The sequence below is a fragment of the Choloepus didactylus genome, chromosome 20 (assembly GCF_015220235.1).
Source record: "Choloepus didactylus isolate mChoDid1 chromosome 20, mChoDid1.pri, whole genome shotgun sequence".
Classification (NCBI taxonomy): domain Eukaryota; kingdom Metazoa; phylum Chordata; class Mammalia; order Pilosa; family Megalonychidae; genus Choloepus; species Choloepus didactylus.
In genome coordinates this window covers 58,364,720-58,383,664 of record NC_051326.1, presented here as the reverse complement: position 1 = coordinate 58,383,664, position 18,945 = coordinate 58,364,720, and the positions used below count along the sequence as shown (strand labels likewise).

At 36.5% G+C, this 18,945-nt stretch overlaps 1 protein-coding gene across 3 annotated transcripts in view; it reads right to left on the bottom strand.

The window, feature by feature from the left end:
- The window catches only part of CPSF3 (cleavage and polyadenylation specific factor 3), a 37,335-nt gene extending 18,453 nt beyond the window's left edge, over positions 1–18,882 (bottom strand). The window contains exons 1-11 of one of the 3 annotated variants that reach the window (XM_037813130.1): positions 18,744–18,882; positions 15,099–15,192; positions 14,454–14,517; positions 13,247–13,344; positions 12,178–12,306; positions 10,836–11,013; positions 9,549–9,638; positions 7,972–8,122; positions 5,584–5,759; positions 2,359–2,517; positions 1,314–1,460 (exon numbers count right to left, since the gene is read on the bottom strand). In XM_037813130.1, the coding sequence (XP_037669058.1) occupies positions 1,314–1,460; positions 2,359–2,517; positions 5,584–5,759; positions 7,972–8,122; positions 9,549–9,638; positions 10,836–11,013; positions 12,178–12,306; positions 13,247–13,344; positions 14,454–14,456 (1,131 nt within the window). In that variant the 5' untranslated portion in view covers positions 14,457–14,517; positions 15,099–15,192; positions 18,744–18,882. Of the gene's footprint in view, positions 1–1,313; positions 1,461–2,358; positions 2,518–5,583; positions 5,760–7,971; positions 8,123–9,548; positions 9,639–10,835; positions 11,014–12,177; positions 12,307–13,246; positions 13,345–14,453; positions 14,518–15,098; positions 15,193–18,743 lie in introns of those variants that run through there. The other 2 variants (XM_037813129.1, XM_037813131.1) reach the window with 2 other exon arrangements.
- Between the last annotated feature and the right edge of the window lie 63 nt (positions 18,883–18,945).

Sequence of the window (18,945 nt, the reverse complement as noted above, 5' to 3'; positions counted from 1 at the left end):
TAGAGCGCTGGCATATCATTTCTTGTCTGAGGCTAACAGAACATACCCGGTGTACCAGGCAGAGGCAGAGAGCAGACTGGTGAAAAGTCCAGGCATTGGGCCTGGCTGCCTGAACACAAATCCCGGCACTGCCACTTACTAGCTGCAGTAACCTTGGGCGAAGTACTTGACCATCTCAGTTTACTCATTTACAAAACAGTTGTTGGTTGTGAGGATTAAACAAGGTGATACATGTAAAACACTAGCATGGTGCCTGGCACACGGCAAAAACTCAATAAATACTAGTTATTATTTATCTGCCATCACCACTAATAGTACTACTGTTTTATCATGTAGATATACTTTTCCTAGACCTGGATACTGAAAGCAGGTGAGCATCAAGTACTCATAGATTTAAACTGTCAATCACAGAGACAAAGCACAGAAGACTGAAGAGGTGAAATGGGACTGAGGATGAGGTGGCGGTACCAGAGGGGAAAAAACCCTGCTTTTTCTCCATGGCTTTAAAGTCTGGGGGAATTTTATATCCCTAAACTACAAACCTAAAAACCACTTATGAGGCATCTACCCTGTAACTAAACTATACATGCTATATCAGTGAGCTTCTCCACCAAAGAATCTGCTCATTAAGAGCCAATGACAAACACTGTGGGGACTATTATGGTAAAAATACTCAAAAACTAACAAAAGGCTGTTTCATCTACATTAGTTTTCAATACATTCAGAAAGAAAACTTCGTTTCCCATAGACAGATATTCTGTAAATATTACTGATAAAAAATACGTAATCTCAGTTTACCCCTCTCCAATCCCACCAAAATATATAATTGCTACTTTTATAATTACATGAAACTTAAAAATATATACAAGTTATATTTATAAGGAGCTATGTTATGTATTTCTTATTTTCTTCCATCTTAAACGTTTACTATTAATAGGGTATTATTATTACCCTCGAAATACAGAGAGGTTAAGTAACCTGCCCAGGATTACATAGAAAATATGGGATAGAGCTGGTATTCAAAACAAACAACCTGATTCCAAAGCCTATGCTATAGTTATTAAGCAGAAAATAATGGAAAGAACACTGGCTTTGGGGTTAGAAGATTTGAATAAGAGTCCTAGCATAAAATGGAGGAAATTAAAATGCATACCTTGCCTAACTAGAAGAGGAATTGTAAAGTTCAATCCCAAGTATAAGTGAAAGTGCTTTGCTAATAAAGGGAAGGTAGTGTTTGATTTGTGGACTAGCTGCTGCAAAGTTTCTTGGGCATTATTTTTTTTTAATATCATAAGTCGAATTCATAGACTAACCACATGAGGAGGTTTCAAAGCACGAATAAATTCACTGGTTTGCTGGTAATCTGTGTGAGCAGAGAAAGAAATGTAATCAACAGACATTTTCAGTGGTAACTTCTGTCCAGACATGGTAGTGATTTCTTCAGGTTCAGACATGATATGCTATTAAAAACCAAAAAAATGTATATATATTCAATTAGAAAAGGTACATTTTCTGTTTCCATGCAGCAATAAATTCTTATGTTAAATTTAGAACTTGTTAGCATAAAAATCATTCTAACACTACTGATTCAGTAAATGTCAAATACTTATTTTCTTGATCAAGCAAACATTTAATCAGCAAAGTAAGCAGATAAATTAAAACAATGTATTTAGAGTGCTGGCAAAGAAAACTATTACATTTATGATTAGGAAGGCAAGCTTGATTTGCTAACAACTCTCTTACTGCTCTAAAAAAGTCACTTTCCAGATACGAGAATGTTTATAAAAGACAGATGTGTTTCTAATTTGGAAATCTATTTTAACTACATGGCCAATATTCTCTCTCAGTGACTTCACAGAATAATGTAAAGCAATAAAAAGGATCAAAATGGGGAATCATACTGTATTTTAAAAAAGCAGAAAAGAAGTTATAGGTAAGAGGAGGTAAGTGAACGTGATATTTCGATGCTCAAAAAAGTTGGCTTTAAAGTTGTATACATATTTTCTACAATGCTTACCTACATCCCTATGAGTCAACCCAAACATGTTAGACAGCTTTTCAAGGAGAAGCTTTATTAGTGAACTTCATCAGATGAGGACATTCCTGCATCAGTCTCAAGTAGGCTCCTTTCCACTTTTTACTTGCAACCAGATGAGCCTTTCTCAGTCCCTAATGTGCATACCTTCTGCCTACGTCCTCAACCTTTTGGGCATCTCTAGCTACCTATTTCCATCCTTATTTATTTTTTAAATCAAATTCTGTATTTGTGAAAGAATTACTTCAATGGGAAATGAGGATACTGTCACATCTGCAATTGTGATTAGGAGTAACACAATATATCCCGTGACTATAACTGACCTTGGCAAGGGTCCCCTCTACACAGTATCCTGCTATAATGACTCCGTTCCTTTTATCAGTACACCAGCTTTCAAACAGCTCTCTGGATAACCCACTTTGCATCATCCCTGGGGAAGCCATTACAACACTGGGACCAATGTCATCAAAGTGATCCATGCTCTGAGAGAGAAAAACGAATGGTAGAAAACCATGTTAATCACCAGGGTCTGAAACAGCATTCTTTTTTTAAAAACAGAATAACAGAAAGCTAGGTAAAAAGATTAATCACACCACTGAAAGAGCCTTGACGAGACTAATAAACATATCAAGTCCAATTTCCAAGTTTCTAAACAGTTTAGGCTAGGGATCATAGGAAAACAAAGCGATAAAAAGCAATCAATTCACATTGACCTTCAAAACGTACTGTAGCGAAAGGGCCATTTGGACCCTAAAATTAGTCCACAGTTGCAAGAAGATGCCTGGAGCCAGGAACAAAGAGAACAAAATGTTCAGGAAAACCTGAGGTTTCTTTTCATTTGTCTTAGAGTACTACCATATAAAAGGCATTAAATTTAAATAACAAGAACTTCAATAAATACATTTTAATGAATGTCTCAAAATTAGAGAAACATAACGAAACTCCTTCACAGTCTTAAAAAAAAGGCTAAAGTTGAAATACGAGTTTGAGCAAGGCTTACAAGAATGAACAAGGAATGACAAGTTTGGTTTATTTTTTTTTTGAAATTCGTCCCATGCCTTGGAGAAATAAGTTATCAGTCTGTAGCCTCACACCATCAATTGTAATAATTGCCCAGTGAAAAATCATAGATTTCTTTAAAATAGTATAATTTGAAACACAAGTACACATAAAATCTATGACTTAAATTTCTTGCACATCAATTGTCACCACAGCCAGGCTATGTGGTAGCCATAGGAAATCCCTTTTCCTTCTCTCTATCTGCAGTTAAGACTTTTCTTCTTGATACCCTTCTGGGTTGAGGATTCTCCACTTGGATCTTTGAAACCGTCCCTGTAAAGAACTGGGATTTTAACTGAGTTGGTATGGAGTTCATCTCCAGCACTGGGATTCTTTGAAACTCCCCAGGTAACTCCACTGTGTAGCAAGTTTGAGAATCACTGCACTTGAGTCTAGACCAGAGCTTTTCAAACTGTAATGCACATACCCATCACCTAGAGAATCTGTTAGAATGCAGATTCTGTTTCATAGATCTGGGATGGGTCCTGAGATTCTGAATTTCTAGTAAAAAGGACTTGCTATTCAAAGACTTACAGCATAAGCATCACCTGGAAACTTCTTAGAAACGCAAAACCATAGGCCCCACCCAGACCTGGAAACAGGCTCATGAATACTATATTTTGACATAGTCCCCAGGTGTTTCTTACGTGCTGTAGGGTTTGGAAGTACTGCTCTAGTCTAAACAATAAGACAAAATGTCCACAGCAACCTGAGTCTGGGCTTATTTTTTCTATAAAGGCGATTCTTTTATTTTAAATCTTTTTTTTAAACTGTGAAATATAACACATACAGAAAAGTACACAGGACAAAAATGTGCAGCTCAATAATTCATCACAAAGTGAATTCCGTGTCGCCACCATCTACATCAAGAAAAAGAGCATTATCAGCACCCCAGAAGCCTGTTCTTCTCATGTCCCGTCCAGTTCCTCCAAAGGTACAGATGATCTTGACTCTTGATAATCAATTCCTTGTTTACCTTTATAGCTTTCTATCTAAGTGTGCAACCGTAATTTAACTATATTTTTATGTGTATGTAAACTTTTTATATAAAAAGGGACACAAATTTTAAGAGTATAACTGGATGAATTTTCACAAATTGAACACATCCAAGTAACTGGGGCCCAGATCGGGAAACAGAACATAACCAGAACCCTGGGAACCCCCTGGCACTCTCTTCCAGCAACTATCTATTGGCTCTGCCTCCTCTTGCCCAAGGATACCTGAGTCTCTAGATTTTTCCACTCAGGATAATCTTTGTGAGATTTATCTATGTTGTTTCATATAGCTGTACCTGTTTATTTAAACTACTTTACAGTATTCCATTGAATGATACAACTTACTTTATCCATAATAATATAAATATAATATTTTCCTCTCTAGTGCCCAGAAGGCAGGCAGAGAGTAAAAAGAAGAGTCAAATGAGTTTCTAGCCACTTAAGATAGACCTGTGAAAGAATTTTCCCAAAGACTCACAATGGCTTTTCATACTTCACACATATTTTGAGCTGGTCTGGAAATCTAATCAAAAAGTTTAACATTGTTTCTAGGGAAAATTTGGCTCCAATTCATAAACAATTAACTTTAAAATATACTTTACAAACAGCCCATTTCTAACTTGAAGACCGTGTGTAACAAATTATTTTGGACATTAATTATTTTGTTATGAACAAAGTATTAGTTTGAATGAAACCATTTTATTTTAAATAAAAGAAAATCAGATTTTATTGAATGCTTTAGAAAGGTGCATATATGAAAATTTTCAGATGTGAAATTTACAGTAAAAAGATGATTACGTTTCAATGGGAACAGAAAATCTTTTTTTTTTTTTTTTAAGAAAGACAGTCTTTATTATGAATTTTAACACACTAACTCTACTTTAATCATACACTGGCAACATTTTTAACATCTAGAAGGACCAGATGTTGTAAAATCAGGGCTTGTATGTCGATTATATACACTAACTACACAGCAAAGCAAAAAGAATTGTACAGAACATACAGGACAATGGCTAATTTGCCTCATTATAAACACACTAGCATAGAACCCTTTATACTTTCTTCTCCTACCCCCACCCTCCATGCACAAACATGACATGGTCTGTTCAAAGAGGTGGTTTAGACAGTCCATTCCCCAAAGACAATATTTCATATGAATTTTAAGCAAAACTATATTTACAAAATGTGGAAACAGAAAATATTAATATGAAATGCAAGACATTATTCTCTTCTGGGCTTTTTATTCCTATAGCAGAAGAGTTCTAGCAGTTATAAATATTGAGAATGTATGGGTACTCAGAATTAGTAGTAAGATTCATTTAAGAAAAAAAGAATTTCAGCTGCTGGAATTTGGCTTCCTGCAGAAAAATGCAGTTTGCCAGAGAACAGGTAACACTTCAGCAAGAGGGATTCAGCCACTGAGGCAACAACAGGCAACTTCCTACCACCAATGATCTGTGTGTTACCCACCCCTGTTCTTGCACAAGCACTCACCTTGAGGTTACTAATGTGTTTGAAAACAAAGGGATTATTGATGTTGATCTGTTTGCGGATTTTATCGTTCATGGCATTTACGTAAGTCTGGTACACCGCCATACACTTCTTGGCCAAGGAAGATGCATAGTATATTGGAATGTCATGAAGTTCTGGATGATTCTGCCAGTATTCATCTAGATAGAGATTTTACAGGAAACAAATATCACTTTATTATGTTGGGGTAAATAGTTCAAATAATAAATTATAAAGTTAATGAATTAACTTTTCAAAATTTAGACAACCAAGAAACAAGTTAAACCATGTAACTATATTTTTAAAAATTGAAGAAAAATTAGCCTGGTCCTTACTATTTAAACTTATAAAACCAAACTTGTTCCTAAATACCAGTGCAAGGTCTAAAACAGTGCTGTGGCTGTAATCCAAAGACGTGGAGGCTTTTAAAAATCATTTGGTGTAGGTTTACACCAACCAAATAGTATCTGATAATTAATGAAAGCAGTGGACAAAATACCTTCAAAAAAAAAAAAGGCTTATGGAAAGTCCTCATTTAATCCCCAAATTTTATACAGATCATGTGGCCAAAAGATATCATTTATCTTGTTAACTGCATTAAGGAAATGACTGGTATGTGGTACGTAACTTACATCTTTTTACTTCTAATTTTCAAAACAACCTTTATTGCCATATTATAGATAAGGAAATTGAGGCTAAATATAGTTGAATGGTATGTGAATGTTATTTTTCTGTTGGATATATGTGATAATTCTATATGAGGATAGTAAACTGTTTTTCTCTTATGTTTACAAATATTATTTCCTACTTTATCTTCTGATTAATTTTGTTCATTTTTTTAGATATGATTAAAATATTTAATGGTGTATATCCCAAGATCACAATCTCCCAATTTTGTGTGTATTTTTATGACTAGATTTTAAATATTTTTTTAAAAAGCTGAATAACTTGTCCAAGGTCATATGGCTAGAACATAGATAAGATTTGAAACCAGTTACTCCAAAGGCTATTCTCTTTATACTATACTACATTAAAAAGAAAACGGGAGCAAACATTTGTAGAAAGTATCCTGGTTCATAAAAAAATAATAATACATGCTCTGATGGTAAGGTTGCCAAACAAAATGCAGAATGCCCAGTTAAACCTGAATTTCAGATAAACAATGAGAAACATTTTTCAGTACATGAATGTATATTAAATATTTGGTACATACTTATAACAAAATATTATTCATTGCTTATCTAAAATTAAATATTTAACTGGGTATACTGTATTCTTACCTGCTAAATTTGGCAATCCAATTTGATGGTAACAACATGGTCACCCTCTCAACTTCCTAATTTCCTCTGTTCTTATTACTTTTATGAAGACATTTCATCTTGAGACTTCTAAAGACTAATTTGACTTGCAATTAAACTGGATTAGATTAGAATTAGGAGATTTAGCTTCTAGTAAATCCTGTTTCTATCGTAAGTTTGTTTTTGATCTTGGGTCATTTATTCAGTCTTTCTTTGCCTGTATGTATTCCTTTTGAGTGTTAAGAGGGATACTATTTATCCTAATGATAAAAGAGACGGAAGAACTGAAAATAAGGGCTTAAACTGTGATAATTTCTAATTCTTCACATTGAAACTATATAAATACAAAGCAAATGTAATTTATTCTTCAAGAAGAATGCTTTCCCCAGATAGAATTATGGAATGTTGGAATTACAAGGGATCTTTAAGCAGAAATCTATGCTAAAAAATAAGTGACATCATTGTTCCTCCTATTACAAGAAGAAATACATGGTGAGTATCTGGAAAATGGAGAAAAGCACAAAATAAAAAAGCATCTACTTTCCTACTATCCAGATTTAATGTATTTCTAGTCATTTTTGTGTGTATTTTTACCTAAGGATTAGAGTGTGTACGGTTCTGAACCCTATTTTTTTTGTCCACTTTAATAAGTTATATGCATAAAAGTTACGTAATTACTCATCAGTAACATGATTTTTTCCCACAATGATTTTTATTAATTTACTACTATGCTCTTTCTTTAAAAATACTAAAATGATGAATGCTCTTACTGACAAAATTTTCTGTACATCCCAGTTGTTTCCCAGTTGTTGGGCCAAGGGCAGACATATTTTTAAGACTTGTGATTCTGACTGCCAAGCTGGTAACCAGAAAGGCACCCCAATTTATGTTCCCAGTAGCAGTTCACAAGAGTCATTTCCCTGGGCTCCTACTAGAACCAAACCTGTATTTTCAAAGGGAAGACACTGACGCCCAGAAAGGTTAAATGACTTATCCAAGGCCATGTGATTACCTTGATAAAAAGATGACATGCCAAGATTTTGACAATCTCCCCAATAAAAAGGAAAAAGCCTACCTAAAATCAAGAGCAGCTCCTGAGCCCTTCCAAGGGCAAAGACAGGAATGAGGCCTCTGCCCCCTCTATTCACAATATCATGAACAGTGTTACAGAATCTCGCTTCTCGCTCTTCACGCTTCTCATGGATATGGGTGCCGTAAGTAGATTCCTAAGGAACATGTTAGAATTGTGAGGCAAAGACCGCGAATCCCCATATAATTTAAAAGTTAAACATCAATGAAATGCTGAGGCAAAGTGATTCATTTTTTTCAACATGCCATAGACTTGAACACATATTGTTACAATATTACTTGTAAAGAAGAGCAAAGGAGAACTTTCGTTTCAGAAAACGGAATCAGGAATAGTTCTAAAATGTATCTTGGCATATTTCCCTCTCAACATAATTTCGCCATGTCTTTTTTTTTCACCTTAACATTTTGCTTTCCACAGGGGTAAGACGCTTATTTCTCCCACCACTGATAAGTCAAAGTCTATAAACCAGAAATACCTACTGTTTCTTATACTTCTGTTTAAGAATAACCCCTGAAGCCCTACTATGTCTGGTCCACTAACCAGCAACACTGGCATCACCTGGGAGCTTGTGAGAAGTGCAGAACCTCAGGCCCCAATCCAGATCTACTGAATCAGAATCTGCACTTTAACAATATCACCAGATGACTCATATGCATATAAAGTTTGAAAAACTGCTCTAAAATAACATGCAAATAATTATTCATGCAAATAACTACATGACATCATGCAAATAACTTTTTTTTTTTTGATGGTTAACAAATTAATTGTCTCTTAAATTTGGGTCAGATTATATGCTGGGTATTGCAGGAGGTAACCCAAATCTAATTCACTCAGCAACATGCTTATAGATAGCAAGATGCACTGGCCCCTTGTTCCTGGGCAGATGGGGGGTGCAGTGGGTGATGGGGAAGAAGCAGGCAGCAGTTGATGTTCTTTTATATACTATAGGCCCCAAATATCGCTTTCATTTTCTGACCCTGCTGTTAACAATACACATTTATTAATACTTGTTTCTATCATTTACTCACACCCCATCCCCCAAAAAAGAGCTTCTGCACATAGTTCATTTTTTCTTGTTCTCCTAGGACACACACCCTGGTAGGCAGATAGGACATACACATATAAAAATAAACAAAGTGACAAGTTAGCATATGCTAAGGGCCAAAAGACAGTCACTCTGGCAAAGACAGTGGAGCCACACCATTTCTATACAACCTTAATGTCTGCCTATGAATTTGGGGTAATTCAACAGACAAAATATTTAGGAGGGAGAGGAGCACCGTAAGTAGATTCCTAAAGAACACATTAGAATTGTGAGGCAAAGACCACTAGAGATGGCCTAGCCTTTTTGATATCAGACTAGAGTTATTATATTTAACAGCAAGAAAGTAGAGCTGTGCTGAAAAGAGAAGCTAAAAAATACATTTTTATACTAAAAACCAGATATATTCATATATTCAATAACATATGAAAAAGAGACCACAGTATTTTTTTCCTGCTAGAAAAAATTTGCTTATATTACACTAATGTATTGTAATTAATTACAATACATTAATACTTACAATGATAAGAATATCAGGTTTAATATTAGGAATTTCAGCTGCCATTAAGTGTCTATCTTCTTGTCTTGAGAAATCACCTGTGTACAAAAGCTGTGAAAAAGTAGAAAGTTAGGATTCTGGAAGGTTTCATTTTGCTTGTGAGTATATTAAGCTCATGAAATCTGAAAGCGAATTTTAATAGAAAAAACAACAACCTACAATGATGAAACCTCGAGGCAATGCTTGTGTTTAATTCAGAATCGGTAAATTAGTTAAGTCACTAAACCATAAATTTCAATTATTCAATCTAACTAATGGGGATAATATATTCCCAGAATCATCCCCCAAAGGTAATCTGTATATTAATACACTGAGAACCACTCAAAACTTCTTAGAGGAAAAAGGGCATCATAATAGAGAAAGAAATCTATTGCAGCATATAGGACCACTGTCTAAAATGAAAGATACAATCATATGAGGATATATACCAAATTTCAAATGAGAATTTTTACCCAAATTTATGCCATTTTCTGCTTATTTTTTTTTTTGTGTGTGTGTGTGTGTGCCCTTGGGTAAACAGCAAGAATAAATGATTTAGCAATATACAGTACAACATAATATGTGGAAGTTTCAAATACACGAGTAGCTGCGTAAAATTTAGCACAGTATTACATCAGAGCATTGGTTTTCAACTCGGGCTTCACATCGGAATCACCTAGAAAAAAACAAGAAAGCCCTGGAACACACCCCCAGATTTTTATTCAATGCATATATATTTTTTAAAACTCCCTAAGTGATTCTAATGTGCAGCCAGAGTCAAGAACTGCCTTAGTCTTGACAACTATTAATCCACCCAGGTTTTCACAAGTTCATCAAGACTTCCATTAGTCCTTTCCATCAAGAATGGCTGCAGAGATCCTTTAGTCGAGCAGCCCATCCTCTTTAAGGGTTTATATATAAATTCTAGGGACAGAAAGGCCAAATCATGTCTTAACTTTAAACAGACTCAGCCACAAAGACAACTCTTCTTTCTCTAGTAATTTTTCGAAAGGACAGTGAAAAGGGATTAACTCTTTAAGATGCTTATTTTACTCTTAGTACAAACCTGGATTACAGATCATTGCATTTTCAGTAATTTAAATCAACCTTGATACCCAGTTATTAAAATGAAGGTATCAACTTAATTTTTATTTTATGTCTCAGTGTTTTGACACTTGTCAAGTCTTAGAATCTAATTTTCTTTAATGACGCTTGGTAGCATAAAGCTCTGCACTGATTTCTGCTGGGGAGAAAAGTGCTAGAGGGTACCTTGACGCCCGCAATCTCGATCATGAACATGGCAGCTCCTAGAACATGGCCTGCGTGGTAACACCAAAACTTGATCCCTGCGACTTCCTTAACTTCATGAAAGTTGATAGTTTCAATTTTGTCCATGCTCTCTTCCAAATCTGTTTCAGTATACAGCATGTCGTCCGCTGATATATTACTGAATTTTGAAAGATGGCAACAGAATGCATAAGGATAAATTTTTTACAAGTCTTTTAACTCAAAGAAATTGTCTATGGATGACATACCCAAAAAGATATTTCTTAAATTTTATTAAGAATGCATTATGCTATTTAGAATCTCTTGTACATTTTGTATATTTTTTACTGTACAATTATAATAAAAATATTTAGTGGGTATAGCACAAAGCTTGATTTTAAGCAGAGTGCACAGAAAATTAAAACACTAGGTTCAAAGTACTTTTTAGGATAATATTTCTCAACCATTTTTTGTGTCCCAACACTCCTGACATGTAACTCACTTACATACATTGAACCACAGCAGAAATTTTCATGCTAGGATGTGAAAGGATTTCTGTACAAAGTCTAGCATAATTTGTTCCCTGAAAATTATGTGAATATACTCCAAGAAACAATAGGATAGCAGTTAAGGACGTAGGCTCTGGACCCAGTTCTGCCTCTTATTGGATGTGTGACCATCTTTGGCTAATTACCAAATCTCTCCGTGCCTCAGATTTGTCATCTGTAAAATGAGATTTATAACAGAACTTACATTCTTGTTAACATATGTTAAGAATTGAGGACTGTACCTAGCACATGGTAAGTATTAGCCAGTGTTATTATTATTAAGGATAATGCTCCTATTCCTTTGTATTTATACATGAAAACCAACAAATTGCATCTTAGCTACTCTTGGAAAACACATTAAATAGCAAACTTTTGAAGGTTAACAGTATGTGCTGTAGGTACCACAAAAATGCTCCAAACTTTCTGGTAGAGACTGGATGTTCCTCTTACAAATGATAGGAACTTCCTTGGGGAATTTTTCATTTAAGATAGTCAGTGTTCTTTGGTCAAATAATCCAAATAAGACTTAAGTATATATCACTTTCAATGTATCTGGTCTTAAATTTTTAATAAAATCATGAAATGTTATTTGCAGAGTTGTACTATAAAACTTTGTAATTTGCCTAGGTTATAAAGATTTAAAAGGATGTAAAAGCTATATAAAGATTTTATAGGCCAGGCAGGTGATAGATACACACAATGGATGGTCAATGATTTGTTACTGAATGACTGAATTAATGACATCCTTGAACCACATGTATTGTGCAGAGCTATATAAATCTAATAGAGCAATTTACCTAACTTTTACATAATCTGAAAGAAGCCATCTATAAATAGCTTTTGTGGCATGAGTCATAAATGTTCTTCCTTTGAAACTTGTCTTCTGTAGAAACCAAGGCAAAGCTCCACAGTGATCCAAATGGAAACTTAAAAAGAAATAGAGTGTGGTTAAAAGGGGAAATTTTAAGTTGCATATTTGTTATCAGAATAAAAATTAAAAAACAAACAACAAAACTATAGGACTCTACAACACAAACAGTGAACCCTAATGTAAATTGTTGACTATACTTAATAGTACAATAACATTCCTCCAATTGTAACAAAGGCACCACACTAATGCAAAGTGTTAATAATAAGGAAAACTGTGTGTGTAAGGAGGGCGTATACGGGAACTCCACATTTTCTGCATGATTTTTCTGTACACCTACAAATTCTATAATAAAAAAATTGTAAATAAAAAAAGATTCTGTTGAGTTGTAAAATATTCCTCATGTATTACAGGTAATTATAAACTGTTGCTCACTGGACAAAAAAGTCCTATGTATGTATTACATACTGATATTTTCAAAAAACCAAAAGTAGATACAGTGCAGAGTGAAGGAATAATGGATCCACTTTTAGGGCAGGAAAAAGAGCTTAAAAATACATAAAAAAACTTTATCAGTAATAATTAGAGAAGGGAGATGAATATATCCAAACATACTCTTAGCGGCCAGAATTATAACAAACATTTTAGTGGGATGAAGTTGAAACATGTCACTATTTATAAATGAAGTTCTGTGACAAGAAAGAGACCGTAAGGAGAAATTCTGTGAAAATGTGTTACTGGTCTCCAGTTGTACAATGACCCAAGGTCTGCACCACCTCCTTCCCACTTACACCCCGGACTCACACCTAGAGGAGGTAAGTTTTTCATAGTAAACTTCTCTGGATTGGGATGACGATACACTGTGTTCTCTCAGATGTGTGCGATATGCTTCCTAACAGAAAATACTCTTCAAAAAAACCCAAATCTTGAAATCCAATAAAGAATGATCTTTAAAAGTGAAAGTTCTTAAAGTGTCATTATTAAGAAACAAAACTTACTGACTAATTAATAGCAGATCAATCTCAGCTGGGTCAATTAAATCAATATAAGGAAGGGCATCCATTCCTTCTAGGCCAGGGTGGATCCCACAGTCCAACTGAAAGAGACAGAACAAAAAGATCTCAATCTCCTATATACTTTATTAAAACATATTCAACAAATAGACAATCTGTAGAACTGATCCATCATACACATAATAAAGGTGGACCTCACACACTAGCATTTGGGGTGCAATTCTCATTAAATGCGGCAAATATGCCATTGACAATTCTAAGTTAACGGACAAACTTAAAATGTAGTTCACTCCATGTAAAATACAAGACAGCTTCTTTCCAACTATATTTGCCAGTCACTCTAACAAGGAATGAACTCTTCTTCTAGAACTTTGATATTAGAGGACAGACAATAGGCATTTTGAAAGTTCATAGATTTATCATTACTGATCTGACTACTTTGAGAAAACAATAATTATAAATGAGAAGTTTCCCTGATTAAATTTTTAAGGCATTAAGGAACAAATTCATAAGGCAGTTGTTAAGGATTTTCTCACTTCATATGGTGTTACTACCAAATTAAAGAATATAACAAAAACAACAACTATGTCTGACACACTCCAGTTCTTTTGAGAGTAGGAGAAGCAGAGAAGAAAGAGGAACAAAAGGAGCATGAGCCACTGCTCATGACAACCTTAGGAACCATCTCTTCTAATCTCTCTGCCTTTTGGACAAGGAAATAGATAGGCTTAGAGAGGTAGGGTGACTTCGCAAGGTCAGGGACCCCAATGATACTCAGACCTCCACGCTCCCGTAGCAGGCCCTCTCACTACACCTGCTGCATGGGGGTGGCCGGAGTTCTGCAGGTGGTCAAAGCAGTCAGTTCCTTGTGGTCTTCCACTGGTGGTGGGGCAGTTAGGTTGGCTAGAACCTCCAACAGAGGAAGTGACTTTCAAGAAACAAGAGTTCAACAGATCTACTTGACAATTTTACAATCCTGGAATATATCTTCGCAGTTTACTTAGTTAATGTTTTGTCAAATTACTAAGTAGCTATGTATTAATTTTTGACGTTAACATTATACAGCATAGGTACATACACTGACCATGACATTTTTCAGGGAGCGAAACAGGTAACTACTCTACTAGAAAAGACTTAACACCCAATGCAGACAGAGTTGTAATGTTAATCTGACTATAAAAATAACAATTACCATTATTTTTCTTCCTTTGAACTCCAGAATAATACATGATCTTCCTACTTCTTGTCCTGCTCCACTGTAAACATTCAAAGGGGAAAATAAAATGATTAAAAAACAATCAAAATCAAGTCCAACAAATGCAAGCTTTTTAATAACCCAAATACAATTCATTTGATGACAGCACACACTTAAAAATATTGAGGCAGAAGACATTTCCACAGAATTGCAAAGATAGGGAAAGTGGTGTCAGAGGAAAAGTGGTTCTTGGGAATGTGGAGATTTAGCAAATAGAAAATTTTGAGAGAAGGTGGTATAGATCAGAGAAGCCCAAAGATTAAATTTAATCTTCCGAATGTTGAGATTAAATAAGCCATGAGTTACAGATCAGTTAGCAATACTTTTAAAATCAGCATTTAAGTATAAACTCATGAGCACTTCAAAATTCTTTCATCTTCTTTAAGATCCTAGTATACATTTCCAAACAGCTTAAATTTAAATAATACTATTGACATCTGTGAATTTGTTCTTATTCCTTCTGTTATTTCATAAAAAGTATGTCAACAATTTTCCTTTCTTCTTAAAATAAAACGGTCATAATTTTCAATCATCACAAGGCATACTTCATGCTAAACCTTACCTATTTTTCAAGTCCCTCACCTTATTTGATTCCTTTTCCACCATTCTAGCTTATGATTCACTCAGTCATCCAACATTAAGCAGCTTCTACATTGTAAGGCTCTGTATTAAGTGCCTAGAAAATAGAAACACCTAAAATGCAAACTTCGACTGCAAGCAACTCAGTCTACCAGGAGATAGATATGAAACGGATCTATCCCCAAACCCAGATCCTACCTCAGGGCAGGCTGCTGACAAAGAACATCAAACAACTGCAAATGGATGCCACCACGAAGTCAAGACCTTCACCTTTAAATGGCCATTTATGCCGAGGTCAGTTCCTTCTCTTCTAGTTGTCATAGCAATTATTTCAAACATTCTCCACCTTCCTAAATTTCCCAGCCCTCTAACCTCTTCTTCACTTGGGGCAAGGGCCTTCATCTATATCAAAAAAATCAGTTCATTGTCCATTTCCTAACTTCACTTACCAATCCACCCAGAACTCTGTCTCCTTCCACTCTCCTGTAACAATGGAACAGATCTCTCTTCCCGTCAAAGGCTAATCTTTTCACCATTGCCCAACACTCCATACGCCCTCTCTTGAGGAAGTGAATACGCTGTATGATTGACATTTCCCTCACTCTCAGCTCCTTCCATCAGAATTTAAACATGTTACTGTCATTCTCATTACCAAATTAAAATTCCTTGATTCTATTTTCCTTTAGTTCCACCTTATTCCTTTTTTTCTGAAGCAGCTACGCTCTGCCTGTATTTCCACACCTTCTACTCACTCAATTCACTGCAGTCTGGTGTTTACCAACCACTTTTCTTAATTGTCTTACACAGGATCTCTTTGTTCTTAAATACAGACAACCACATTTAATCCTTACCTGTTCTCTTGACAGCTTTTGTCACCATTAGCTACTCACTCTTTCTTCAAACACTTTTCCCTCAGCTTCTCTGACTCCATGCTATCATCAGTTTCCTTCACACACTCAGCTACTCTACCCATACTTTAAATGCTGACATTCCAAGGGCCTCTTCTCTTTACTCAGTCTTCAAGATCTTAACTCTGTTTTTTGGCATGACCTCTAGAATACACCTGATATTTGGATAGCTCTACTTGGATATCTCACAGGAAACTTCGACTCAATATATCAAACTAGCTTCCCCTCAAGCCCCTCGTACTTGCTCTTCTTTCTGCTTGGAATGCTCTGCCTAGATATTGACAATCGTCTCCTTTGCATCATCCGAGTCTCAGTTCAAAGCACTGCCTGCATCTTCCCTGACTACTTCCAATTTTCCATTCACACCAAGCCATGATCCAGCACCTTTTTTCTCTAACACTTGTAACTACTGGTTTCATAACTAATTATTTATGGCTCATTCCTCACTATGAAAAGGAAAGCTCCCTAAGAAGAGAAACATTGTCTCTCCTGCTCACTGCTCTATCACTAGGGTTTAGAACAGTGCCTGGCACACGGTAAATTTCAAGAAATATTTATTGAATTAAAAAACTCCCAAATTATGAATTTTGAGAACATTATACTACGTGAAAGAAGCCAGCCACAAAAGAGTACATAGTGTATGATTCCATTTATATGAAATGACCATAACAGGCAAATCTATAGACAGAAAGATTAGTGGTTGCCTAGGAGACTGGGGAGGTTGGGGGGGAAATGGAGAGTGGCTGCTAATGGGTACAGGGTTTCTTTTTGTGATGATGAAAATGTTCTGGAAATAGTGACAATGACTCTGTGAATATACTAAAACCCCTGAATTGTACACCTGAGTTGTATGGTTATGTGAATTAGATCTCAATAAAGCTGTTATACAACAACAAAACTCCCAAATTTACTCCAGACCTGCCCCATTTCCAGTACTACTTGAGTGAACAACACTGTTAGTAGCCCAAGCTAGCCAACCTAGGACACTGTCTGCCTTCCCCCTCCACAACCGCCCCTTCGGATGCATCTGATCAGTTAAAAAGTCCTAAGGATTTCACTTCCTTATTCTCTCAAACCTCTTTCTGCCCCACTGCCACTCATTTGAAGCTTTTATCACTTACCACTTGTATCCTCCTGGATTCCCACTCTGTTCTCCTCCACTCAATTCACCCTTTTATCCATCCACTACACTGCTGCCAAGAGTGATCTTCCTAAAACATGATTCCCACTATATTCCATCCCTGCTTAAAATCCTTCACTGGCTCCCAATAACTGAACTGATAAAGGCCCAAACTCCTGATTAGGTATACAAGGTTCTTCATAAGCTGGGCCTGGATAACTTCTCCCACTGTATCTGCTGACTTATTAGCCACAGCCATGAGGAAACTGGCCACAAGTTGCAACCACTCTGATTTTCATACATGCCACTTCCTCTGCCTGAAATATCCATCCCTCCCACCTCACTTTACCTGTCTTTAATTATTAGTCAATTTTTAGGACTCAGCTCATGCGTCACATTTTTCAGGACACAAGATATCCTTCTCTTTTCGATCTGTGTTAGAAATCCCTTTCATGGCACTCAGTGCAATGCCTACCTGTACCATTTATTGTAATAAGTACCATTTACTGAGCACCTACCATCATCTTTCCTCTTTGCTATAAGGGTTGTTATATTATATCCATATGAGGAGACTGGGATTTAGTGAGGATGTTCTAGTAAGTGGTAGGGTAGGGACTGGATTCCAGGTCTGACTCCCAAATCATGGTCTCCCATTATCCCAAATCATGCTGTTCATTCTGCACTGGTGAATTAAATTAACTCAGTCCTCCCTCTTATTTGTATCCTTGGTGCCTAGTGCAATGCTGACACATAAGTGCTTTGTTTGCTGAATACATGAAGAGATGACAGGCATGAACGAAGCAGAGGGAAACTAGTGTTATGTCATCAGTAAGTGCTCAATGAATCCTTACTGAAGGTGTGTATAACAGATACCTTCTCCTTTTTGAAAAAGCACAGACTCATGCTGTACTGATATCTGACAGTAAACATATGTTTGTGGAGTCCAATTACCCATCTATATGAAATAAGTTCCCCTACATTTTTCTCTCTTCTTGTAAGCAGCATTCCAGACCTGTACAATGGTTCCGGGCAGAAGTCCATCTTATGGACACACAAAGGCTGAGATTATGCCCTTAACAGTTCTGCTCTTTCTTTTTTTCAGCTTTTTACTCTGTTAGGGTCCTGAGCTCAGCACGTCAAAACCCAAAGCAATCCCCTAATTTACTTCCTCTCTTTCACATGGTAGCAAATGTCAAGTCCTGGAGATAATAAACAAAGAAACAAAAAACAACACACATAATACTTCGTCGCACTGTTGTAACCTTATCCAGGTCCTCATCTTATGCGGTCCGGTCATCAACATCATCGGTTCCCTCGTGGCTTGCCCTGACAACCCTTTTTAGTTTATATGAAAGTGCCCGGCGACCCTAAAGTTCTGTTTTTCAACTCCAATAGACCCTCCCCTGAGATTAAGAAAAAGCAAAATCCTATTCAACCTGGCCGGCCCTATCAACCAACAAGTCTCCAAAGCCCTTCAGCCTGAGAGGACGGGCCCGCAACTGCTGCCCGAGGACAGCCTGCTGGGGCACGTCGGAGCGGGGGCTGCTGAGAGGCCCCGGCTAGCCCTCCTCGCCTCTCACACAGCCTGTGGCTTCATCCCCTCCCTCTCCGGTCCCTTACAGGGGTCGGATCAGCAGCTGGTCACTCTCCTCAGCAGGAATTGCAGACATCTCAGAAATCTGAGGGAGAAGCGGGGGTGAGGCGCCGGTTGCCGGAGTCTTTCTCTACTCGGAGCACACCCTCGGAGGAAACCAGAAAGAAGGACGACATCCACCAAAAGCACAACTTCCGGCAGCCTGGCGCCCAGCACCCGGCTCCTCCC